The sequence below is a fragment of the Malaclemys terrapin genome, chromosome 1 (genome assembly GCF_027887155.1).
Source record: "Malaclemys terrapin pileata isolate rMalTer1 chromosome 1, rMalTer1.hap1, whole genome shotgun sequence".
Lineage (NCBI taxonomy): Eukaryota > Metazoa > Chordata > Testudines > Emydidae > Malaclemys > Malaclemys terrapin.
The window spans coordinates 94,039,480-94,064,692 of NC_071505.1; the positions used below are offsets into that span (position 1 = coordinate 94,039,480).

Genomic DNA, 25,213 nt, shown 5'->3' on the forward strand with positions numbered 1-25,213 from the left:
TTTAACTACAGGGTGAACAGTTATACAATTGCAGCTATACGCAGAGTCTCCACTGTGGGCTTTGTTGACACAGCTATACAGCAAAGCCCTTGTAGCGTAGACTAGCCCAAAATCTTCCAGTCAAGCCACAGGAGAACAAACAGTTCCCTTCTGGCACAAACATTCAAGAGGTCTGAAGATGACCACTGCAAAGGCCTCTGGAGATCTCCGCCATCACCATGGGCACAACATAGCTGGGCCAGTGCACTAGGGGATTTCTTACTCTTCTAAACTGTCACACCGTCAGATGTAAGATAGCAGCCTTCAGTGACCAATGGAGCAATTCACTCCTGCCATGCCTATCTCAGTACTGCCGCTAAAACATCTCCACATGCGTTCTTCTCCCTGAGGAGCTATGTGCTGGAGAATTCAAGGCCCTCCTCACCCCTCAACAACAGGACCCATCCCTTTCCTCCCAGCTGGAACTAGGCTTAGTCTACTATCTATCCCACCTGCAATAAGGCACACACATTTGCACTCTTACAAAGTGATATTTATAAAGATTTACACCAGGAAGTTACCAATCTCACCCTGGTTATCTGTATACAGGCATGTGGCTTTGTGCAAAGAGCACGAGACATTCAAAGTGGGACCAGCTTTCTTGAGCAAGGAGGAATGCAAAGTCAATGCAATAGAGCATAGGTGGAAGTTGAGCCCTCCCCTCCTCTTGTAAACCATCTAGATGTCATTCGCTCCACACCCAACTCTTCCATTTCTGTAAGGTAAGACACTAGCTTTCCTCTGCTTCCATGGGAAGAGGAAATTCCAGGGAACAGAGGGACCTATGCAGAAAAGGCAGGTCCAGGCTCGATTCACAGCCCCACCCAACAGAGACTGTAACAGACCTTCCACTGCATGCAATTACAGTGAAAAATGATGGGCCCAGCGTTTACTGGCCCCAACCAGGAGAAGAGATAGATGGGCTTGGCTGTACAGCTTGTCGAACAAGAATCCAAACAAGGTCCCATCCACAACAAACTGGGCATTCACATCAGGCAGAGACTGTTGCCAAATGGAGAGTCTTGCCTTGCAGATAATCTCCACTTCAGTTTATCTATTAGTCTTGGTTGCGCCCTCTTTTGCCAGTCAGTTTCCGGCGCTGGGACTTGCTGGTTCGTCCAGCACTAGGTTTCTGGGTTTTCTTGTGTGGGTCTTGGCCACGCCGGAGCTGCTTTCCCTTGGGCTTCTTCCGGCTGCGTGCGTGCAGTGAGGCAGTGAGCGAAGAGATCCTGTAGAGGAAAGAGAGAGAAAGTCTGAGGCTTGATCTACACTACAGACTTATGCTGATATAACTATGTCGCTCAGGGGTGCGGAAAATCCACATCCCTGAGCAATGCAGTTACACTGACATAACTCCCTGTGTAGACAGTGCTATGTTGATGGGAGAGCTTCTCCCGCTGATATAGCTACCGCCTCTCAAAGAGGTGGATTAAGCTCTCCCATTGGCATAGGTGGTGTCTCCACTAAGCACTACAATGTAGACAAGCCCTGAGACCTAGCTGGGATGGAGGGGTGCCTAAACACAAGGGGATTACAGCTTCCACTACAAAGGCAGTTTGCCTGCTTGTGGTGATGCAGGGCACCATGCTATTTATATTTGTGTTGCACTAGCACCTAGGAGCCCCAATCGTGGATCAGGACCCCATTATACTTGGCCTGTACAAACAGAACAAAAAGATGACTTCTGTGTCAAAGAACTTGCAGTCAAAGCATGCTGCATAAAGTTTTAATCCCTTTGAAAATGGAGCATAGCCCAGTCACTTTAGCATTAAATACCACCCTGTAATGCCCCCAAAGCAGCTTTGAATCCCGGACACTAGAAAATGTTGAGAACGCCACAGGTCTAAGCTTTAAAGTCACCTGATTGGCAAACCGTCTCCTTTTGCAAATCTGTTGAGGAGGGGGCGGGACTTCACCCAAACTGCACCAATATCCTTCTGCTGCCACTAGCAGGGATTAACATTACTGAGCACTCATTACCCATCAGCGCAAAACACCCCTCAAACCCAGCTTTGGAGCACCATGGCCCATCTATGCTTGTGTTCTGCCGGTGACCTCTGCTGGTAGCTGATGAGCACAGCATCAGCTTAACAAAACACCACAGCAAGCCCAGGATGGACATCAAAACCCTATGTTGTCTCCCCACATGCATACTCCAGATATCCAAGTTAGAGGTGGTAGAATGCTACAGGATTGTTTGGGCCGGAGGAGAGAGGTGCCTAGTTTTATACCAACCTCTGGGACAGGAAGGGATCTCCAGACTTCTTGGGCAATGTACTTGTGAATCCGCTTGACGTTTCCTTTTCTTCTGATCCACTACCTCCTCCCTAACAAAACACAACAGGTCAGTCTGAGCAGCGTTAGGTGGTTCCACAGCTCTCTCATTCGGACAACAACTTTGTGAAAGAAAGATCCTCTCATAAATGACCTCCTTCTCAAACTCTTCAAATCCTCCACTACTTGGTTCCCAATGTCTCAGTAAACCATAAGGAAGGACTCCACAGACCAATAGGGGACCACTATGCTGTTCCATTCCAAGACCCAATCTGTAATTAAGGTCTAAAGGGACACAGAATGGAGTTTCATTATGAATCAGAGGGTTTCATTTTTGAAAAGACACCAGGGTGGGTTTCTGGATGGGCAGATGTCCTCAGGGATCTGCAGGATTCCCTCTACCACACAGGGAGCCTTTTGTTTCTACGTTACTGGTTCAACTCCATAGGCTCATAGTGATCACAAGGCGTTTCCAACCAATTACTGCCTGGAGACCCTTGGGAAATGAGCTTGAGGTCTCAGTTCAGTTCTGGGGTTTCCATATGCCAAAAAGCCACCACAGCTGGAACTAACTGGATTCCTCATTTGCAGTCTCAGCAGAGAGACCAAGGACTAAGTGGGTCACGGAGACAAATTCCCTCTCACCATAGAGATGATCTCTTCAAGACAGGACTCAGGCCAAGTGGACAGGCCATGTAGGGAAGTCTGTACACTAGCTAGTCGTGTCATACCTGCTCTGGGGATACGGCAGCCACCAGAGCTATCAACTCACCACCTTTCACCAACACTAAGTTTCTATGGAATATCAGAGAACTTAATTTTGGGCGTGAAGCAGCCTTTCGGGAAAGTCCCCTCCCCCCCCCCACTCATGAACCAACAATGGCAATTGAGGAAGAGTGTAAAAGTTGCTAGTCTCCTTTCCCATTCTTGCTCCTACTGAGGGCCCCAGTAGACTCAAACTACTGTCATATTTAGGGAATGTTGGGCCCATCCAACCAGCTTTGGAGATTTTTGAGACTAACACGATGAGGACTGGACAGAGACACAGCAGAGAGTCGTACCCCAGAGGAGCTGAGTCCTAGCTGGCGTGCTCCTGAGAGGTCCAGGTCACTGACGGTAGTCACAGTTACAGTGTGGTTTGGGTGATCAATGCTCACAGACTCTGTTCGGGATGTCACCAAATGTTCCAACTCATCAGCCTCATCTGCAGAGTCAACAAAACACATCACTGACCATGCAGGAAAGGTGTGAACAACACAAACACAAAGCAAATGGGCTCCCCAGCCCAAATTCACCCTGATCAGTTCCTGCTCTATATGGGTAGGTGGCCCAATTGCTGCACCCAGCATTACAGGGCTGAGAAGGCTCTGAAGCCACAGAGGCAGAGAGTGAAGTCAATAAGAACAAACATCCTCTCCCCGCATATAGGGGGTCTCACACCTTGACAAAGCCTTACAGATCACCTCCCAGTTGCTGCTTTCTATACCTCCCACCCCCACCAGATACAGCCTCTGCCTGGAAAGATGGTGGCAGAGGGATTCCTCTCCATAGCCCATCAACACTGCTTCTCAGTCAGGCACAGGGGGCAATAAAATAATTGCTGGGCTAATTGGGCTGCCTCTGCTTCATTCCCAACTCACATCACAGCAATGAAGGAGAGGTTGAACACACGTCTCCTAACAGCAGGACATAAAACCTTAAGGCATCAGGTTGGCCCTCAGTTAAAAACTCCTCCTTGTAGCTTCAGCACCCAGCCATTTGTCCCCCCATCAACTGAGTTGTTGGTCATCATGGGGTACAGATCCATCACAGGAGACAACACTCACCTAGGGCCTCTTCTCTCTCTGTCAGCAGTTTCAGGTACTCCTTGTGCCGCTAGAAAGGGAAACAAGTCAAGTCACTGCAGTACTTCCAGTCTTACCAGCAGTCACCCATGGCACAATCTCTAAACCCTTGCCCAAAGCATGCCCCCACCCTTCCTCAACTGGGCTGCAAAATAAATGTCAAGTGTCAAGCTGTCCTGCATATACAGCATTGGCTAGAGCCAGTGTGAGGACGGGCGGTGTAATCTTCCTCCATACACAGCTGTGCCAGCGCACCTCAATTCTACCCTACTAATGCATCCCATTATTATAGTCCTGGAGTTACCACGCAGCTCTGCTGATACATCCAAATGCTGCAGAACCTCCAGCTATTCGAGTCCTGTCTTGTTCCCCTCTCAGCACCCTGTCTTGCCAATACACCTTACCCTTGGCCTGAAACACCCCAGCTATTCCCCAACTACTGTATAGCCCCTTGCCACAACATACTGCCACGAACTAAACACCTCTAACCAACTAACCACATAGATCACCTAGGGGAAAGTACCTCCTCTTTCATCTTCCTTTGCTCCTCTTTCAATTTTCGCTTGATCTCCTCCACCGCCACTTTCCGCCTCTCCACTTTCCGCTTGTGGAACCCAGTCAGGTACTCCCTGCAGTGCACACGGGGCAGGTTACAGCCATCCTGACCTGAACAGAAGAGAAGCCCTGACCCTTGCAGAAGCTCCTCCCACCCCGAGAGAAAGGAGTGGGGAATGGGAGGAAGAAAACCAAGTCTGGCATGGCCTGCAACTCTCCACAGAGTACAGAGGAGGAGGAGGAGGGCCAGCATAAAGCATTCCCAAAACTGATGCTCACAGCATCCGAAGAAGTGGGCTGTAGCCCACGAAAGCTTATGCTCTAATAAATTTGTTAGTCTCTAAGGTGCCATAAGTACTCCTGTTCTTTTTGCGGATACTGACTAACACGGCTGCTACTCTGAAACAGCTAATCTTGTTTCCTACCAGTTCAAGAGGCCCGCCTCACTCAGCATACCAAGAAAGAGGCAGGGAGAGAAAAAACGTCCCTATTGGGTATGTGTGGGTGTCTGCTTCCCACGTGGGAAGGCACCTCTACCAGGGGTGCAGACCAGCTACTCTCTCCACACACACACGTGGGGAGGCACCCCTGGAGGAAGTGGGGGTCCAGCTGCCTTTCCCCCGACACGCACACATGGGGAGGTGACTCTGAAGGGGGGGAGCTGCCCCTCACACACACGTGGGGACGATCGGCGGCGTCTCTGCCGTCGGACCCTCGTGACACCCATGGAGCCCGGCTCGGGCCCCCGCTCACTCACCGCCGACTGTCCTCATCGAAAATCACCGCCCGCCGGAGCCCCGCGCCGCTACCCCCCTTCTTCTTGCGGCCCATCCCGGCCCCGGCCCAGCAGCGCGGCTCCTTCCGGGGAACAGCCGCCCGCCAGGCCCCGCCCGGCTCTTCCGCCTCCTTCCGCTCGGCGGCTCACACGCGGCCTCCCAGCACCGCCCCCAGCAGATCGGCTCCGCTCTCCGGGCTGGCCGGGGAGGGGAGCGATACAGACTGAGCTGGCAGGCCGGGGTGAAGGGATGTCCCTTCTCCACGCCCCATCCGGGAAGGATTCGGCCTGGGGCGCGGGAGAGACCAGGGCCAGGTGGCCCTCAGCCTCAGCAAGTGTGACCGACAGTATGCACAATGCAAGCCCTAGCTCGCCGACCCACCCTTTACCCCCTGGCTCAGCTCTGGGCAAGGATGAGCTCCTCAGTGAGCTTCATATCCGCCTAAGCTGTGTCTCTGCTCTCCTGGGGCTCTCCTCTCCCACCCCCCAATGCCCGAGGCCATTCCCAGAACAGTCTCTGGATGTTAATAACAATAGCTGGAAGTTCCCAATCCTGGGATCCTAGGTTGGCGGGGAGCGGCGACGGAGAGAGAGAATGACTTGTGATTTTTGAAGGCTTAGGTTGGCTAGTCTGTGCAGGTCCTTCTCTGAGGTACTGACACCTTACCTACTAACAACCAAGGGAATAAAATCTGGATCAATTCACAGCCTTGCTGCCTTTCCTCTAGTTCCTGATCTGAACTTCATTCTTCTTCAGTTTGCAGCTTTTCTGTAGCCACCTCTTGTCAATTACCTGTTCTCCTCTTAGTAGGTCAGATTCTGCCCTCGGTTACAACCATATAACCCCACAGAATAAAGTGGCCCTTTATCTTTGTTCCTTTAACTCATCGTAGATGTTGCCACTGGGGACTCTTTACTAGCCTGGAGATGTTCCCCTCAATGTAGTGGCTGGACGAATGCACTGCAGGGCACCAAGAGTGTGAATACATTTCTCCAGCAACTGCACATAAGGGAGCAATCTGGACTAGCTCCATTATCTTCCCCTCTCTATCCTATTTATTTAGGCCTGGTCTACAAGACACGGTTACTAAGCTGCCTTGCCTTGACCTGCCTGTGGAATGGCTCCACTTATTTGCCTCCCACTTACATTTAGTGCCTCTCTACCGTAATTTAGTAACACCACCTTCCCGAGCAGCATAGAGTCACAGTCCATGTAATTAGGTTGACTCAGTGTCAGTGTAGACACTGCATTGCTTACATTGACCATTACTGGCTTTCAGGAGCCATCCCACAATGCCCCACACTGACAATACAATCGATACAAGCGCTCCTGGTGAGGATGCACACCACCGACACAAGGAGCCAAGTGTGCACACACACAAGCGATTTAATAACGGTGGGGGCTGTATACCAACATAAGTTAGGTTGACATAATTTTGTAGTGTAGACATGGCCTTATCTAGCTTCTTATACAGTGCTCATCACCATACTATCGGAGCTCCTGGAAGTAGCACATCCACTCTTCCCTCTCATAATTCGGAAATGGTGTGCCCACTCTTTACAGAAGGGTACAACAACTTACAATATGGTTACTTACCATAACGGTTATTGTTTGAGATGATTTGCCTGCATGGTTCCCACTTGTAGGTGATATGCATGCCTTGCATGCACAAGCTCATGACTGTCTGGAGGGCCCAAACTGTCATTCCCTTCTACTATTTCAAGAATCTATCACAAAACTGAAATAGCAGAGAAGAATGTGGATCACTACAGTTACTGTAAAATATACTGTGAAATAACTTTTGCTTCTAGCATTGCCTATGTGGATCCTCTTGTAGGCAACTGGTAGAAGGCATTAGGAAATGGTAGGTGTTATTAAGTTAATACCTGCACAGTGCTTTAAACATTTACATTGCTTATTTTTGTTATTTTATTTCCACTGTACTGCTGAGTAGAGCTGGTGTGAAAAGTTCCAAATTTGCCAATTCAAAATATTTTGCAGAGATGGTGCAATTTCACTGAAGTTCCCATGGAACACTGTGTCAGCTGTTTTCCTCCCACCTTGCCTGTCTGGCACCTAAGTAGCCTACTTGGTGGGCTGCTGGGAACCCCAGGCTTCTAGGGTCCTTGGCTCTGGGCAGCACTTAAAGGGCACTGCTCCAGAGATGGGGATCCATTCCCTTTCATGGAGAATTTTGAAATTTGGAATTAAACCCCATTTTGAAATATTAACATCCTCCATGAAATGGAATGACCTTTCTCCACCCAGCTATAGTGCTGAGTGAACCTCTCTACAGTACCCAAGTGGAGAAGGGATAACATTTCTTCCTTTGGCACTATCTCATGCTAGGGATCCCTGAAAGGGATGTGGAAGAGGGGTATAGGCAGCATGGAGTGAAATTGGATAAAGTTTCCCTTTGAAATGATTTTTAAGAACAATTGGCCTGAGGCAATTCTACTCCATGCAACAAGGAAATAAGAAAGGCAGTTGCCAAAGGAGCAGGAGGAGGGGAACAGGTCCACAGAGAAGGCTGGTCCAAGATTCTTGACTGGACTGTCAGATATGAGACCTTGCAGCAGATGACACGGTCATCCAGTTAACAGTTGCAGAAGCTGATCTCTGTGAAAATATGTCTATCTCATAAGTAACTCTCTGGACTTGTGTAAAGGCCTTTGGTTAGTGTGTTACCTATATAACCCTGGAGACTGAAATCTAAACTAAGGAGTTAACTTCTTTGCAGATGGAGGATAACAGTTCTAGAGACCTCAGCATTGCTCTTGAATCTTTAATAGAGAATTCAGGGAATCATTAGTTTTGTTGCTAAACAGATTATGCCTGTTGGAATTATTAATAATATTTTAAATTATTAATATTGATATGGGAAATCACCAAACACTAATTTAACCATTAATTCTTTTATTAAATCAAAAGGCCAAATGGTACTTATACAATTGCTCTAAACATGCCTAAAAAGCCTAACTAATACGCAATTTACTACATCCAAACAGTAACAAAACATTTAGAAGCATTTGATCAAGATACTTACAACTGAGCTAAACCCAGGGGTGCTCAGACTCATATCAGCCAGCTCCAACGTGTTCAGGCAGGTATTAGCAATGAACCCTTTAAGAGTTTACTTTTTATATCTTTTAACAAACAAGTGATGTCACTGCCAATTACTGACTTCAACTAAAAACCAATTGGAGACAGTTCACCCTTCTTTCTACTCTTAAACCACATAAGAGTTACAGTCTCCTTTCCTCCCCTCCTTCTTGGTGTGGAACAGTTTTCCCATTGCACCTGGGTTCACATGGGCTTTAACACTGGTATGTGGGTTGGGGAAGGGCTGTGTCGGCTCATTCTCTATGTGATTTAAAGCCATCTGCAGTCACCCCTATTGATCAGAGGCCTTCTTTTTAGAAAATGTCCCTTATCTTATTAGTTATTCTTTGAACCAGACATCCTCCCTACTTTATTATTTTTGGCCTTATAACTCATTATTTTCAAAGCCTTCCTTCTACTTGCTAATCACAGCCTTTTTTTTACAACACATATGTATTTTCTTAACCTAAGCTAACTTTAGTTCTTTAATTTTATACTTATCCTACAGAGCCCCTCAAAAGAGAGGTACTCAATGGTTCTTTGGACCTCTCAGGCAAACCTAAAGACTGGACCAAGGAATATGAATGCATCACAGGTATGGCCACTGCTCTAGCTGCTATCATCTGCATCGAAAGCTGCTTAGAAGGCATGTTTTGTCACTTGATGACCCTCTGCTGTCCCTGACTTAGTTTCCTTCTTAACAGCCTCGGGAAGCTGATCCTGGTGAGACAGTTTATCCCAGCAGTGGTACTGGAACACTTTTAATAGTGGGGCTGCTGAAAGCCAGTTCCCTTACCCCTGTCTGTGCCCCCGCCCCCTGAGCTGGGGCCGGGAGCAGGGCCGTGTCTCCGGGAGGGGGGGAACCGGAAAGGGATAAGGGGGCTGAGGCTGGGGCCACAGCTGGGGGCAGGTGTGTGGCTAGCAGCCGGGACTCTGGGCACGGGGCCGGGACCCCAGGCGCAGGGCCGGCAATGGAGCCCCAGACCCAGGGCTGGCAGCTGGGACCCTGGGCGTGGGGCTGGGAGCCTGCGTGTGGGGCCAGGAGCAGAGCTCTGTGCAAAACCCGGGGGTGCTGCAGCACCCCCTGCACTCCTAGTTCCCGTGCCTATGCAGGTGAGGAAGCAGTATATAGCTAACACTTCCTGGTAGCTGACTATTCTCATCTGGAGGGAGGCTGAGGAGTATGCCTTTTTCCACAGAAGATCTAACCTCTTTGAATTTCTCTCCCTAGGTGAGAACAAGGAGAATCAGATGATTGGTTTCTTTCTTGCAGGTTGGGTGGTTGCAAAAGCATTCAAACCTCAGGGAACTTGGTATCTTCAGTCAGGTCTTTTGCAGGAAGGGAAGTTGATGTGAGCCACAGATCCTTTCAGGGCTCCAGGATGCCTTCATTTGTGGGAATAGCTACCCTACTAGGGCCTGTAATATGTGGCACAAACTGAAACTTTCTCTGCTCAGCTGCCAGCTCCAGGTCTAGAGTCTCAGCAGTTCTCCACATAGGTATTTTTGTAGTCATTAGGAGAAGTTGCTGGAGGAGCCACAGTGTCATCTGGAGATGAATAGAAAGGATGAGGAGGTCCTGTGGCAGGATACACATCAGTCTCTTCAGCCTCCTATTCTTCGGATCAGAATTTCTGAGGGAGATGCTTTGGAGCTCTCACAGGAGAAGAAAGTGTAACCATCCTGGCCTCTTTTCTGCCTTCTTGGATGTTCAACCCCTTTCAGGTACAGGTAATGGAACCCACATGGGCCCGTGAGGCTACGATATCACTGAGCCATAAGGCTATGGAAGTGATATGCCAGGAGGAACCCAGGAAGCAGGAGGCATCCAAGAGGTAAAAGGAGCCTCACCAAAATGAATATGCTAGAAGTGAGAAATCCAAGGATGAACCTTGGTCCTGTTCCTGACAACAACAAGCTTAACTCTGGGGTGCTCTGGCTCCAAAACCTGCTGCACATAGATAGCATGCCAGGGACAATAGAAAGGGGCAAGTGGGGGCTTCTTTATTTTGTGCTGAGGAAGTAGTAGTAAGGGCCAAGCTGAAGGGAGGTGTGGACCTCCTCGGTGCTGAAAGGTCCCAGGAAGACACAGATGCAACAGTCGATGCAGAGGGTCCTGATGCTGAAGTAGCCAAGGTAGAAGAAGCTGCAGCACTTGGCACTGAGGGAGTGGGATGGGCTGCTCTGCTGTCAAGGACATGGCTGACGTATGGCTAGAGTAATATTGAAAGAGTAATATGCCTGGGGCTTCTTTACATTTTTGTCTTCACCAGTGAGGGAGAACCCTGATACTGTAATGGGAAGCAGTCTTTGGGCCTGCTTCAAGAGCTGGACACAGAGGTAGAGGTAGCGCTTGTAGAAGGAGCTGATTCCTTATTGCCCATGACACTTGGCTTTGGAGAAGAGGACAGTCAGGTTGATTGGCTCTGAAAGGATGATTTCACAATATCCTTGGCATGGATTCCAGGGGTTTGGGGATTGGGGGTCTGTGTCTCTGTCCATTGGGGAACCAGTGGCCCTGCATCCTGATTCAACCATGTGAGACGGAGATCTCAGTGTGGCTTTCTCTGGTATTTCTGCCCTTGAGGATGTTGCCTTTATGATTCTCTGTAAAAGATGTAATTGAGGCAGGTATCTAGGGTTTGACAGTCTGAGAACTAAAGGATTTACAAATTGGGCCCTGGCCTGGAACATGCCCTTTTCCTTAATGGAAGAGGGATCTCATGTGGTCATCTGTGATGGACGTTAAACTACCAAACAAAAGACAAGGTTGAAGTCAGTTGTCTTGGCTTTGACCATTGAAAGGGTGTGCACGTCAGCACTGGAAACACTTGATGGAGACTAAGGAGGCTGTTAAGTGCCCAGTGGATCAGGAATCTAACACAGACTCTGTCTCTAACTCTATTTAAAACAAGCAGCTGCATACAGAAAAAGAGCAAAATCTCCTGAGGGGGAAAAGCAAGGATCAAAAGGGAAGTGGCATGTCCTGTCAGTGCCGACTCGCTGCCTACAGTGGTTTGAAGGAACGGAGTGGTTGTTGGATCAGCACCTCCTTTTATGCTCTCAGGGGCGTGGGGGACGGGGCATGAGGAACGGGCGGGGTGCACACGCAGCCCCAATGGACATGGCCCTCTAGAACGTGCTGCGCTCATGTGCCCCAGCAGGGGCGCTGGAACAATTTGCATAGTGGGGGTGCTGAGAGCCACTGAACCAAACTGTAAACCCTAGATATGATGGAAACCACTTCAAACCAGGGGGTGCGGTAGCACCCCTCACCCCTAGTTCCAGGACCTAAACCCAAGGCACCTCTACAGTGGGGACCCACAGGGCAATCATCCCAGGAGCTCCATTCCTCTCAGCACTTGCTTTCCTGCCTCAAAGCCCCATTGGCTGAAATCTTTTGTCACTCTCGCCTCTACTCCAGTCAGCTTCCTCAGGCTGGGGGTGGGGCTAAAAGCCCACTGCCAAACCTCAACTGCCACAGAATCTTGTGGAACCTTTCGACTCCAAGATTAAAGGTTCCTGATTGGAGCCTCTCCCTCCCAATCAGGTTTAGGCAGGGGTGGGACTTTCTCAGCTCAGGCTGAAGTTCACTTCGTACTGTGGTGTTTAAAAGCGGCTGCTGGTGTGCAAGGCCCTAGATGTGTATAACATGATATCTTATGACCCCCTCTGGCAGTCAGGTCCCACATCCCCCTCTTCTGTCCTTACAGAGATCGGGTCACATGAACTAGCTGTGTCCCCCTCACTCACAGCTACGCTTCTCTTCCATCAGTCCATACAACAAATCTCCAGACTTCCTTTAAAGGAGCTGCAGTTTAGTCCATGTTGTTGGGAGCAGGACACAGGCTGTTCTGTTAGTTACAGGGTGGGTGCTGTGGTTGTTTTCAGTCATGTCAGTGTGCCTCAAGACACAAGCTGCAGGACTCCCTGAAATATCCAATCACTATGTAGACAGTGTGGTCTGGTGGTAACAGCAGGGGAGTGGGCATTAGGACTCCCAACTTTGCCACTGACTTGTTGTATGACCTAAGGCAAGCCACTTAACCTCTCTCTGCCTCACTGTCCCCATCTGTAAAATGGGGATAATACCTACTTTTCAGGGAGCTTGTAAGGCTTCAGTAATGCTTATAAAGTGCTTTGAGATCCTCTGATGAACCCTGGCACATTATTAATTATGAGGCGGCCTGGTGGCCATTACTCCTGACACTGGGTGTCGCCTCTGAACCTGTGTTGCTTTTAGCAACTTGCCTGCGGCTTGTGTTCTTTTCCTGGAGCTTGTCCTTTTACCAGCAGAAATGCGGAAAAACCGGTTCTGTGGTTAATTGCTGCACTTCCCTTCACGCCCACACAGTCGGCCTTCTCCTCCTCCTCAGCCTGCACACACCTCTGTCTCTTTCCCTCTGCTGCACTCTGTCAATCCAATAGGGTTTGCTCTCCGATTTTATTAACCCTACTGATCCCCTGCCCCAAGCCCCTTCTCCCTTGGGCGAGCCAGTGGGCTTGATCACAGGTAGCTGCCTTCCTGGCCCTGCCCTGCCCAAGGGCAGCTATTGGAGGCAATGGCTGAAAAGGATGACAAGAATTTGAAAGCCCTAAAAGAGGTGTGGAGGAGAGCTGAGAATGCCTTGTGCGCAGACTGTGGGAAGCCAGGTGAGTCTCTGGGGTCTCAGTAACCCCGGTTGGGGAAGAGGCTGAGGCGGAGAGAAGGGGACACTTAGCAGAAATGGATCCAAATTGGGGCTTGGTGTTGGGGAGAGAGTTCCATAGGAGGGGCAGCTGGAGTAGCCAGTTTTGGGGATGAAGTGGAGGAGTAGGTGTCAGAAACTGTCTAGCCTTGGGGGAGCAGTGTGTCAGGTTGTGGTTTGATATGGGCTGTCTGGAGGAGTTTTTCCTCCATGGAGGGGGAAGGTATGGTGGGAGAGTCATTGGCCTAGCTGGACACTAGGTTCAGGGATTTGTTTTCTGTGTGTGGAGATGGTACCTGGGTAGAAGAGACCCTACTGTGCGCAGTGGAGGAAGAACAGGGACATCCCACCCCTTGAAGTGCAGAAAGATGGGGAGATTTTGCAACCACACCACCTTGGGCTGCTGTCATGTCAGAGCTGAGTAATTCCTTGGGGTCAGGCCTGGTCAGGACTTAACAGAGAAGCTTCTAAAGAAATTGCAGATGCTGCAAAAAGTGGTGTGAGTGATTCAGAAAGCCATCCTCTCCTTAGAGCCAGCACTGAAACAATGTCCTGACATGGAGATATTGTTCTACTAGAAGTGCCATCTTTTGAAAGGAATAGAAATCCAAGATCATAATTCCTGGAGGAAGGTTAAAAGACCCCATGGCACTTTCAGCAAAATGAGGGCGTTAGCCCCAAATTCAATTTTTGGTAATTAATCACATTTAACCTTCCTAAATTCCTACTCGTTTCAATTGAATTCAGTGTTGTTCTTCACTTCGTTGAACAGTGATGTGTGTTGCTGTGCATTGTTAAATAGCTGCCATATTCCACCCCAGAGGTGGCTGCATTTCTGTATTGGGTGAATGATTCTGAGAGAGAGAGAAAGAGAGAGAGTCTGTAAATTTTTTGGGGATCCTTCAAAATAAAAGGCACAATCTAGATATAAGATCATTATCCTACTGCTTGGAACAGCAGGAAGGATAGAACGATAGTGATGTATTTTATTAGCTGGTGTCTATTCCCCAGCAGGTGACTAACTCAGCTCACATGAAATTGAGGTTATACAGCCCTCCTCAACTATTTCCCTGGGGGCCTTGACAGCACATTTCTCAGTCCTGGCATATCTCCCTTGAATACCTGCCACTGATCCCCTTTTTATTTACCCTTAGATCCTGACTGGGCATCTCATACTTTGGGTGTCTTTATCTGCCTGAGCTGCTCAGGTATCCACCGCAATATCCCTAACATTAGCAAAGTTAAATCTTTGAGGATGGACCACTGGGATGAGGCCCAGGTGCAGGTGAGAGTCTTCTTACCTGCATCCCTGCTGCAGTGCAACTCAAGTCGGGGTTCTTTGTCCAGAACACTCAATTTCTTGGGTCCTGGGAAAGTGAAACCATATGATCAGGCCTTTTGAGCCATTCATTTCATAACTAGCCTCTTTGCTAGTAGAAGGGTTTTAATACCCCAGTGGAGAGGATTCCCCCCAACCCATCCCTCCCCCAACTTGATGGACGATGATGCACTTACCCTTTGGTGGGCAGAGTGAAGACAATGGCTCTGCATTATTCCTACGTCATGTTATTTTATGACTAGGGTGGAAGTCTGCTTGAAACATACCCCGCCAAGACCCGGGGTCCCCTTGGCTGCACACAACTGATTCCCCACCGGCCAATACCATGGAGACCAGGCCCTAGGTCTTATGCAGGACTCAATAGTCCAAGCATGGCACCCCTTCCACCTCCACCTTGGAAGACTCCACGGCGCTCTGGGAAAAGCCTCCAAATAGTGCTGGATCCAATGGGATCTATGGGAACTTGACTTCTCTGCCCACTGTCCCCCTGGGCACTCACCAGGTCTCCCAGACGGCCATGCAGAATCATCCGTATAGCACCACACTTTGGAGAGGAGCTGAGAACTCTGGGATATGTTCCCAAAAGGCTTTGCTGCTGCCACAATACACGGGATGGAACAGCAAGAGCACTAAACAAATGTACATACGCCAAGTGCGTGTGCACTGCCCCCACGTTAACCACTTTTGCGATAATTACATTGGGTTCAGTACAATCGATATAAGTCTCTAAGTCAGACCAGGCCTTTGAGACTTGATAGATACCAACCCTTGTGTAGTCTCTCATCCAGGGACATTTCAGTGGATGGGAAAGGGGATCTGCTTAGATGGCTACACCCTGCGTGTAGGGGGGTGGGAAAGGCCCACAGTGCAATTTGCATCAAAGGGAAAGCACTGACTCTCCTGTCTTATTTTGCAGTTCCTGCAGCAGCATGGGAACGCAGTGGCTAAAGCCACGTACGAGGCTCACATCCCCATTTACTATTACCAGCCAACCCACGCCGACTGCCAGTAAGAATGATTACTTAAGAGAGGGTGGTCACTTCTGGGATCCTTCAGTCTGTCACTAAGCCCCACATTGTGTCACTCCACAGAGTCCTGAGGGAGCAGTGGATACGGGCCAAGTATGAGCGCAAGGAATTCACTGAGCCAGGGAGACAGCTGCCGTATTCCAACGGTAAGAGCACGGCATGGATTTATCCCTCACATTTATACTGCCCCAGCCCTGGCTGGGTGTTGACAGGGCACTTGCATGAGAAAGCTCGCAGCACTGACATCTCCACTGGCCCTGTCAGCACTATTGTGAAGGAGCTCACATGATGGCTTGTACTTACAGGGCATTATTTTGAGGAAGCTCATGGTGCTGGCATCTTGGCTGGGCACTGCCACAAGGAAGCTCACAGCACTAGTGTCCCAGCTGGCACTGATGTGATGGAGTTCACAGTGCTGGTTTGGCCAGTGCCCCAGGCTAAGGAATCACGGTCTTCCTCCATCCCACTCCCAACGACGACAGTGGTCATATTTGAAGTTCTCCTGTCAGTGCAGCAAAGCAAACTCCTGCACCCGAGGGCATGCAGAACGAAGCAGGCAGAGCTCTGGGTCACTGCCAAGTGCCTACGTGTGGCGGGCTGGGAGCTGGGAGGCTGAGGTGTACATGCAGAGAGCGAGCTCTCTCACACAGACTGGCCTCTCTGTTCCTAGGGCTGAAGGAAGGGATCCTATGGAAACGGGGCCGGGATAACGGGCAGTTCTTACCCCGCAAGTTTCTCTTGTCTGAGCGAGATGGGTGTCTCAAGTATTTTGCCAAACCGGACGTGAGTATGGTCTACTTGGAGGGCAGCTCCTGCCTCGCAGTGCACCCCAACCTGTGGAGAGTGCCCCCTGCTGGTGCCAGGGAGACATTTCTATTCTCCCCACACAGTCCTGAGGACTCCCCTTGCACCCTCAGAGTCCCCCATGCTGGGATACAGCGTCCCTTACTGGTAAAAGGGTGATCCTTTCCATTCGCTACATTCCCAGAGGGATTTTCCCTTAGTGCTGCCAGCACAGCCGAACCTGGGGAGAGAGCCCCTACCTCGTGCCACGGAGACATTACTCTTCTCCCCTTTACACTCAATGCATCCAAACCTCTGACACTCCCTCTGCTGGTGCTAGGAAAGCCTTTCCACTCTCTCTGCCCAAAGGACTCCTCTCCGCTTGCCTTGTCAGTGCCTCTCAGTCTCTAGCCAATGGTTTCTATCCCATCTGTATCTTTAGGGCCAGATCTCACCGATTCCATTTCCTTTCTCAGGCAAAAGAGCCCAAAATAAATATTAAAATTGACACCATCAATGCCACATTCCAGCCAGTAAAGATCAGGAACCCCAATGGCCTGCAGATCAGCTACCTCAAGGATAACAAGACCCGCAATATCTTCCTCTACCACGAGGATGGAAAGGTACAGGGGCCTGTCCTAGCCCGAGACAGAAATCCCAGCCTTTAGCAGTAGCAGGTGCTGGAGGGAATGGTGTAGGAAAATGCTGGCAGAATCACTGTACTACATGTTGTGGGAGTGCTGCATGTGTGTGTGTGGGGGTGTCACTGGAGGGAAAGGGGCAGGAGGATTGGCTGGGGGATGAGTTGCTGTATAATTTAGGAGCCACTGTAGAGACTGGTATATAGGCTTTTGGGTTGAAACTGAGGAATGCTGTGAGAGTGTGGGCCACAGGAGGAGCTCATACGTATTCCCAAGGGGCTGTTTGGAGGAGTGGGTCAGCACCGGTCACTCTGAAGCTCTCTCTCCTGTGCTGCTTCCCTCCCCAGGAGATAGTGGACTGGTTCAATGCGATACGCGCAGTGCAGGTTCATTACCTGAAGGTGGCATTTCCCATGGCCAGTGACAATGAGGTAAGAGATCACCTGAGAGTAATAACCAGCCCCCCTGCTGGTATCAGTATCTAATACCACCCAGATAGAGGAATTTATCTGTTCTCTCAGAGTCCTCTGGGGAAGAACTCACTATTGTGACTTGGCTAATGTACCCTCTAATTTTTTACATCCATGTGTGGAATGAATTTTGCTATGAGCACCAATATGGAAGTGATGTCTGGTGGGGGTGGAGCCGAGGGGTTCAGAGTGTGGGAGGGGGCTCAGAGCTGGGGCAGGGGGTTCAGGTGTGTGTGGGGATGAGGGCTCTGGCTGGGGGAGGGAGAAGAGAGGAGTTGGAGCGCTGAGGGCAGGCTGAGAGGGAGGGAGTGAACAAGAAGAACCAGCTAAAGTGAAAGATGTACTGGGATATACCATTCTCCTTTTATGCAGATCAAAAGCCGACTAATGCAGAAATTCCTGAAGGAGGGGTACATGGAGAAGACTGGTCCCAGGGTAAGATGGAATGGCACAAGGAATCTAACTGAGACACTAGGGTTCCTGACCTGCCCGGGTTCATTTCAGGATCCTCATGTTTGTCATCATATCCCCAGACTTCTCAAAGATCCGCGGCAATGCTGCTCTGTGCCTCAGCTAGGGCACAGCTGGGGTCTCATTGGGGAGCAGTGAGGGTGGCAATGAGGAGATGCAAAATTAGATGAAGATGGAGGCTGAATTCCTCACTCATCCCACAAGAGTGGGTTTATTAAGTGTATGTACGTGCGTGCATATGGACCTTGGAGACTGACCTTCCCTGTCACCTGAGCTCAGGAGCCCTTTGGGTGAGAAGTCTGTATGTTGGTGGAGACACTCAGGATTGAAAGAACATGGGTGCTGAATCCCCTTCTCACCTCAGCAGAAGTGAGTTCTCTCCAGGGCAGGGATTTTGAGACCAGTTTGTGTGTCTAGATCAGAGGTGGGCAAACTACGGCCCACGAGCCACATCCGGCCCTCGGGACTGTCCTGTCCAGCCCCTGAGCTCCTGGCCCGGGAGGCTAGCCCCCGGCCCCTTCCCTGCTGTTCCCCCTCCCCCACAGCCTCAGCTCGCTCGCACCGCCGCCAGCGCAGTGCTCTGGGCAGCGGGGCTGTGAGCTCTTGGGGCAGCGCAGCTGCAGAGCCCGGCCTGACCCGGTCTCTGTGCTGCGCGGTGGCAGCGGCCTGGCCCGGCTCCAGCCAGGCAGTGCGGCTGTAGCGCCGCCAGCCACCGGTGCTCCAGGCAGTGCAGTAAGGGGGCACGGAGCAGGGGGGGTTGGCTAGAGGGCAGGGGAGTTTGGGGTGGTGGTCAGGGGGCGAGGGTATGGATAGGGGTTGGGGCGGGGAACGGGGTTGAATGGGGGCAGGGGTAACGGGGGGGCAGTCAGGAAGGAGGGGGGGTTGGGTGGGGCAGCAGGGGGCAGTCAGGGGCAGGGGTTCCGGGCGCAGTCGGGACAGGGAGAAGGGATGGTTGGATGGGGCAAGGGTCCGGGGGGGCGGGGGGCGTCAGGAATGAGAGGAGGGGTTGGATGGGGCAGCAGGGGTGGTCAGGGGACAGGGAGCGGGGGGTGTGTGTGAATGGGGCAGAGGTCCCAGGGGGGCTGTCAGGGAACGGGGGGGTTGGATGGGGCAGGAGTCCCAGGGGGGAGGGGAGCAGATAGGAGGTGGGGACCCCTTCCCCTAACCGGCCTTCCATACAATTTACAAAACCCGATGTGGCCCTCAGGCCAAAAAGTTTGCCCACCCCTGGTCTAGATCAGGGGTAGGCAACCTATGGCATGCGTGCCGAAGGCGGCACGTCAACTGATTTTCAGTGGCACTCACATTGCCTGGGTTCTGGCCACCGGTCCGGGGGGCTCTGCATTTTAATTTAATTTTAAATGAAGCTTCTTAAACATTTTAAAAACCTTATTTTCTTTACATACAACAATAGTTTAGTTATATATTATAGACTTATAAAAAGAGACCTTCTAAAAATGTTAAAATGTATTACTGGCACGTGAAACCTTAAATTAGAGTGAATAAATGAAGACTTGGCACACCACTTCTGAAAGGTTGCCAACCCCTGGTCTAGATGAAGCCCCGGATTTAAATGAAATGCGGTAGCAATTCCCCTCTCTCCCCCGCAGAGGGCACTCTCCTCCTATAAATGTCCCCTCTTCACCTCCACAGCAGAGAGAGGCCTTCAAGAAGCGCTGGTTCACGCTGGATCACCGCAGACTCATGTACTTCAAGGATCCATTGGTAAGTAGGGTGACCAGACAGCAAGTGTTGAAAAATCGGGACGGGGGTGGGCACTAATAGGAGCCTATATAAGAAAAAGACCCAAAAATCGGGACTGTCCCTATAAAATCGGGACATCTGGTCACCCTATTGGTAAGTCAGAACTTGGATTGCATCCAGCTCTATTGTGCTGTGCTCTGGGGCGAGGAACAGCTGAAGGGTCCCTTTCCCTAGTGGGGTGGAGGCGAGACATAACTCCCCAAATGTCCATCAACAGATGCTTGGCCTCCCCATTCCACACACATCTCTCCCCCACCACCTAGTCATTCCAAGCCCTGTGCTTGCATCAGTCCTGCAAGCAATGGGAACTGGGTTATAATAACGATATGGTGGAAGTGACGCTATCTCAAGATAGCAGGAAGGGGACAGGAGACCCTTCTTATCCAGCCACCCTCTGCGTAATCCCCCTTAATGCCCTTCTAGAGCCTCCAGTTCCTCCCACCATATTCTTTGGTCTCTTGTTCCAAAGATCATTGCTCATCCCTCCCACCCCCCTTCCCAAATCCCATCCCCTCTTAGTTGCTTCCTCTGAGTATAACTCCCCTGGTGTTCTGAACCACCAGTTCCCTTTATCCCGTTTGTTGTCACCCCTCCTTAGACCTTTTGCACTCATCTGCTCTGCCCCGTCTCCCAAACTCCCCTAGCTCAGGCGCTTCTGGGCCATGTCTGTTTGGATGCCAGCGAATCCCTCCCCATGACACATCTGCCTTTCCCTACTGCTGTGCAGGATGCATTTGCTAAAGGCGAGGTGTTCGTGGGCAGTAGGGAGCATGGATACAGCGTCAAGCAAGGGCTGCCAGCGGGGGCTCAGGGCAGCTTCTCCTGGCAGTACGGCCTCACCATCGTTACCCCCGACCGGGAGTATCTCTTCACCTGCGAGACAGAGAGCGACCGGCAGGACTGGATCACGGCCTTCAGTCGGGTCATTGAACAGCCCATGACCCCCCAGGAGTATGCAAGTAAGTGCAAGGATGGTGTTCACTTCTCTCCTCCTGCACCCGCCCACCAACCTCATAACAGAGAGAACTGAGGCTGGCCTGTCTCCCTACTCTGATATACCCTCTATTTGCCTTCCCTACAGTTGAAGCCTACTTCAAGCTCAGCTCCTAGGAACCCCCCGGAGAACTGGACTGCAGCTCTACTCTGCCTTAGCTAGGGTTACCATACGTCCGGATTTTCCCGGACATGTCCGGCTTTTGGGGGCTCAAATCCCCGTCCGGGGGGAAATCCCCCAAAGCCGGGCATGTCCGGGAAAATCGGGAGGCTCGGCCGGGGCCTCTTTGTGCGGGGCCGGGGGCATGGTGCCCGGCCGGGAGCCGGGCCGGGGGCCAGGCCGGGCCAGGGTCGCAGTGCCGGGCCGGTCTGGGCCCGCGGGGCCGGGGAGCCGGGCCGGGCCCGCGGGGCTGGGAGCCGAGCCGCGGGGCTGGGAGCCGGGGGCCGGGCCGGGCCCGCGGGGCTGGGAGCCGAGCCGTGGGGCCGGGAGCCGGGGGCCGGGCCGGGCCCGCGGGGCCGGGAGCCGGGAGCCGGGCCCGCGGGGCCGGGAGCCGGGAGCCGGGCCCGCGGGGCCGGGAGCCGAGCCGCGGGGCTGGGAGCCGGGGGCCGGGCCGGGCCCGCGGGGCTGGGAGCCGAGCCGCGGGGCTGGGAGCCGAGCTGCGGGGCTGGGAGCCGGGGGCCGAGCCGGGCCCGCGGGGCTGGGAGCCGGGAGCCGGGCCCGCGGGGCCAGGAGCCGGGCCCGCGGGGCCAGGAGCCGGGAGCTGGGCCCGCGGGGCCGGGAGCCGGCCCGCGGGGCTGGGAGCCGGGGGGTGCGCCGGGGGTGGTCGGCCAGGGCCCGAGCCGACCCAGGCTGGCGCCGCCGGGGGCCAGCCTGGGCCGCGCCTCCTCCCCCCCCCCCCCACTCCCCCTTACCTGCTTCAGGCTTCAAGCAGGGGAGGGGGCGGAGACTTTGGGAGGGGGCGGAGTTGGGGTGTGGGCGGGGCTGGGGGCGGGGCCGGGGCCCCCGGGAGTGTCCTCCATTAGGAGGCACAAAATATGGTAACCCTACCTTAGCCCTTTGGGAGAGTGCTATGAGAGAGAAGAGGAGCTGTGCACCAGAGAATCAAGACTCTCCCAGTACCTCATGGTTTGGAGCACTTTTTCTTAAACAGATCAACCAACCTCCCTTTGTTGCAGGGGAGCAAATTAGACTGTACCCCTTTAAATGGAAGACACATTTCGAGACTGAACATTCAAAGCAACCAGTCACTGAGACCACTCCTAAGCAATGTTGTGATCGAACTGGAGACTGGAAGGGTCTGTCATCCAATCGGGCTTTAAAGGTTTGAGTACCAGGAGTGGTGAAGGGTGGGGGAGGGGGTGTTGTCTTTTAAACTTCCGTTATCGCACCTTACTGGAAAAGGGGAAGCTACCATAAAAGTGGAAACAGTAAGCACTCATTCAACATGGGTGGTTTGCAGGGTGGAGTGCAGCTCTGGCAGGGAGTGTAGTCTAGAAGCAATTATAACATTACAAGGAAACGGCTTCTCAGTTGCTTAGGAAGAATTGAATTTTTCTGGAAATATAATGACGTTTGACATTTTACCATCATAAATCCAGGAAGGACGTTTAGAAAATTAGTTCTACAGCCAGGGCTGGCACCTTCTTTTTCATTGACCATGCCAGCTGCACACAATAACCCAGTTCAACAACTATCAAGTCACATATTCACAGGCGACCTTCTTCCAAAATTTTGCTGCAAAGATTAAAGAACTGGTGTGTATGTGCATATATAAATTAGGGAATCACTGATACAAGTATGGGGAAGACACTATATGACTATCGACAGTGTGGCAGAGACTGTTTTCATTCTGAGCTGTACATTTTAACAGTTGTGTGCGTTCCATGATAATAATACCTAGCTCTTATCTAGCACTTTTTAGCAATAGACCTCAAAGCACTTTACAAAGGAACAAGTATAATTCTCTCCAGTTTACAGATGGAGAAACTGAGGCACAGGGAGGTGAAGTAACTTGCTCAAGGTCACCCAGAAGACCATGACAGAGCTGAAAACAGAACCCAGGTCTCCTGATTTCTAGTTCAATGTTCTATCCACTAGGCAACACTGCCTCCATAGAAGTGAAATACACTGGATTGGCATGTGGGTTCATGTTCTCCTGCCTGGCCCCAACAAGTATAACAGCCTGCTACTTATACATAATTAAAGGAGTTCTTCATTAGCTCAAGCAGTAGAGACCTGTGTTTTGGATCCTGGAAGTTGCAGGTTCAACCCCTTCTGATGTCTCCATGGTTTATTATACAAGCAGCATGTGTATGTACATAGTGTCTATTAACAGGGGCTAACTGGAGTTAATGGTGCACTCAGTAATGTAATAAGCTCAGAAAGAAATGAATAAAAAATCTCACTGTAGTTTATTGTTGGTTAGGTGAACTCCTGTTCTGTTAAAAGTTAACCCAAAGGACTTGTTCTTGGAGGAAACATGAATAACATGATAGCAGAATAAAGGGGGCAGAGTCTGTATTTTTCTACAGTGAGCAGAGAGGGCCATGACTGTTTCCATCAGAGTCAAGTTACACCCTACAAAGAATGAATGTAGCCAGCTTCACTTTCCTTCTCTGCCCCTGTTGGGGGGATCCCTTTCTGCCTTTTGGCCTGGAACCACCATGATCGGAGGGACTTTCCATCTTCTGACGGGAGATCACCTCACATTCAGGGATGAAGACGGTGGTCAACCGCCTTGCTCCCCTGGCACGATGGCACTTTCTTCCATGAGGGTAAAGCTCATCTGTGCAGGAGCCAGAGCTCTCTCAGGGGCTGGTCTGAGATTGTGGCATGAACTCCCCCTGGAACTAAGGATCAACACAAACCCCACCCCTTCCTCTGTAAGTGCAAGGTGCGTTTCTTTGCCCTGCCTTCTCCACTAAAAACAGAGCAGTGTATACATTAAAAAGAACACCCCCCCCCCCGAAACAAAACCTTACCAAAACAAAACACTCCACTGCACACTTAATTCTCCCCCTGGGGAGAGGATGAGCGCGAGAGAATGCACCAAATGGGACACATATTGGTCATAGCACTTAGTGAATCCTGGGACGGCACTCAGATACTACAGTGTTGAGGGCGTTATAGACCCTGTACAGACTGCTTCCCCTCCTGCTGTTGTACACTCTAATCCCTGCGATACTGCCAATAACTAGATACAATCAGGGATTTGGCTCCAGCGCAGACAAGCAACAATACTGAGGATGGAATCCAGTGGATCAGGAGACTCCCAAGAAGCCTCCCCAATATACACACAATGGTACATTTGATAACTCTGGGTTACATGTAGGTCTATACTATGCAAACATAGGCTTTGCTTATGTAACCCCAGCCTCAAAGCATGGCTGTCCCCAATTGGATAGCAAACATGGCATATGTCTGGGCAAAGGGGATGGATGTGGGAAGGGCAGGAAGACGTAGTAGAGTGTGTGGACAAGCTCAATCCAGTTCATCCCATATCTAAGGAAGGAGCAGCTCCAGTAGCTCATCTAGCAAAGGGAAGCTACCCTCTAGAAAGGCAGGTCCCTCATATTCCACTAGGGGGCAGTGATGCAAACATAGACACCCCATTGTAGGTATACTGGGTTGAGGGGGAGGGGACAGAGTATCACACTTTGGGGGTCTAAAGATACCAGCCCTTTGGGTGTCTAGGAGTGGTGCTCACACCCCATGAAGTGCTATTGAAAATGGGACAAGTGGTGGACTGCAGCCCCATCAGCAGCAGTGGGAAATCTTGCACCAGTGTATGACTATCGATGGGGCATATGTGGGGCTTTACAACGCAAAGCACCTATTTCATTGATTCAACCCCAAATGCCACTCCACAGTGTGTCCAGTCCACCCAGGACCCCCTTGGAGAAGGAAGCAGCACGTATGCCTCTTTTCCCATCCCCTTCCAGGTCAGGGGCAGAAAAACAGTGTGTTGGCTACCCTGACAACTTGTTCCCTATTAACACATTTCCAACACTGACCCTGGCATTTCTAGTCTGACTCTGGGATGCAATGACTTTCCCTGACGCTCTCAGCCAGCCAAGGGAGTAGGAGTGTCATCCTACGCCTAAAGCCTCCTTAAAAGGAGTGAAAGAAGAAGTAGCAGCTGCAGAGGGGAAAATTAGAGGCAGGACCAAAAGAGTGAAAAGAAAAAGAAAAAGGAAAGAAAAGCAGAAAGATCTGAAAGTGGGTGGAGGAGGGGGAGAAATCTAATGCAATTCCTCACCTAGTGGCTAAGAGCTCAGTACAAACTCTGAGAGCATTGACACTTGGGTGTTAAAAGCTGTGAGTTAGACAAGTTCCTCCGCCCGGAGGGGATGATGGGATAGTTTTGGGGGGAATCACAATTTTCCTGTGAAGTATCAGGGGGTAGCCGTGTTAGTCTGTATCTACAAAAACAACAAAGAGTCTGG

At 51.1% G+C, this 25,213-nt stretch overlaps 2 protein-coding genes across 3 annotated transcripts; one reads left to right on the top strand and one right to left on the bottom strand.

Annotated features, from left to right (window-relative positions):
* Positions 1-510: 510 nt before the first annotated feature.
* On the bottom strand, positions 511-5,601 carry NOL12 (nucleolar protein 12). Its single transcript, XM_054016248.1, has 6 exons — positions 5,470-5,601; positions 4,681-4,786; positions 4,140-4,188; positions 3,375-3,517; positions 2,275-2,366; positions 511-1,268 (listed from the first exon to the last, which is right to left on the bottom strand). Exons 1-6 carry the CDS (start codon positions 5,541-5,543, stop codon positions 1,097-1,099), a joined length of 636 nt encoding a protein of 211 aa, XP_053872223.1. The 5' UTR covers positions 5,544-5,601; the 3' UTR covers positions 511-1,096.
* Positions 5,602-12,961: 7,360 nt separating this feature from the next.
* Positions 12,962-23,177, top strand: LOC128830424 (arf-GAP with dual PH domain-containing protein 1-like). Of its 2 annotated transcripts, none has more exons than XM_054016249.1 (11): positions 12,962-13,243; positions 14,433-14,563; positions 15,534-15,625; positions 15,709-15,791; positions 16,316-16,428; positions 16,905-17,051; positions 17,417-17,500; positions 17,912-17,974; positions 19,664-19,735; positions 20,502-20,733; positions 21,944-23,177. In XM_054016249.1, exons 1-11 carry the CDS (start codon positions 13,153-13,155, stop codon positions 22,093-22,095), a joined length of 1,260 nt encoding a protein of 419 aa, XP_053872224.1. In that variant the 5' UTR covers positions 12,962-13,152; the 3' UTR covers positions 22,096-23,177. The 2 variants fall into 2 exon arrangements, with proteins under 2 accessions (XP_053872224.1, XP_053872225.1); XM_054016250.1 differs by lacking the exon at positions 21,944-23,177 and adding an exon at positions 20,856-21,165.
* The last annotated feature ends 2,036 nt before the right edge of the window (positions 23,178-25,213 follow it).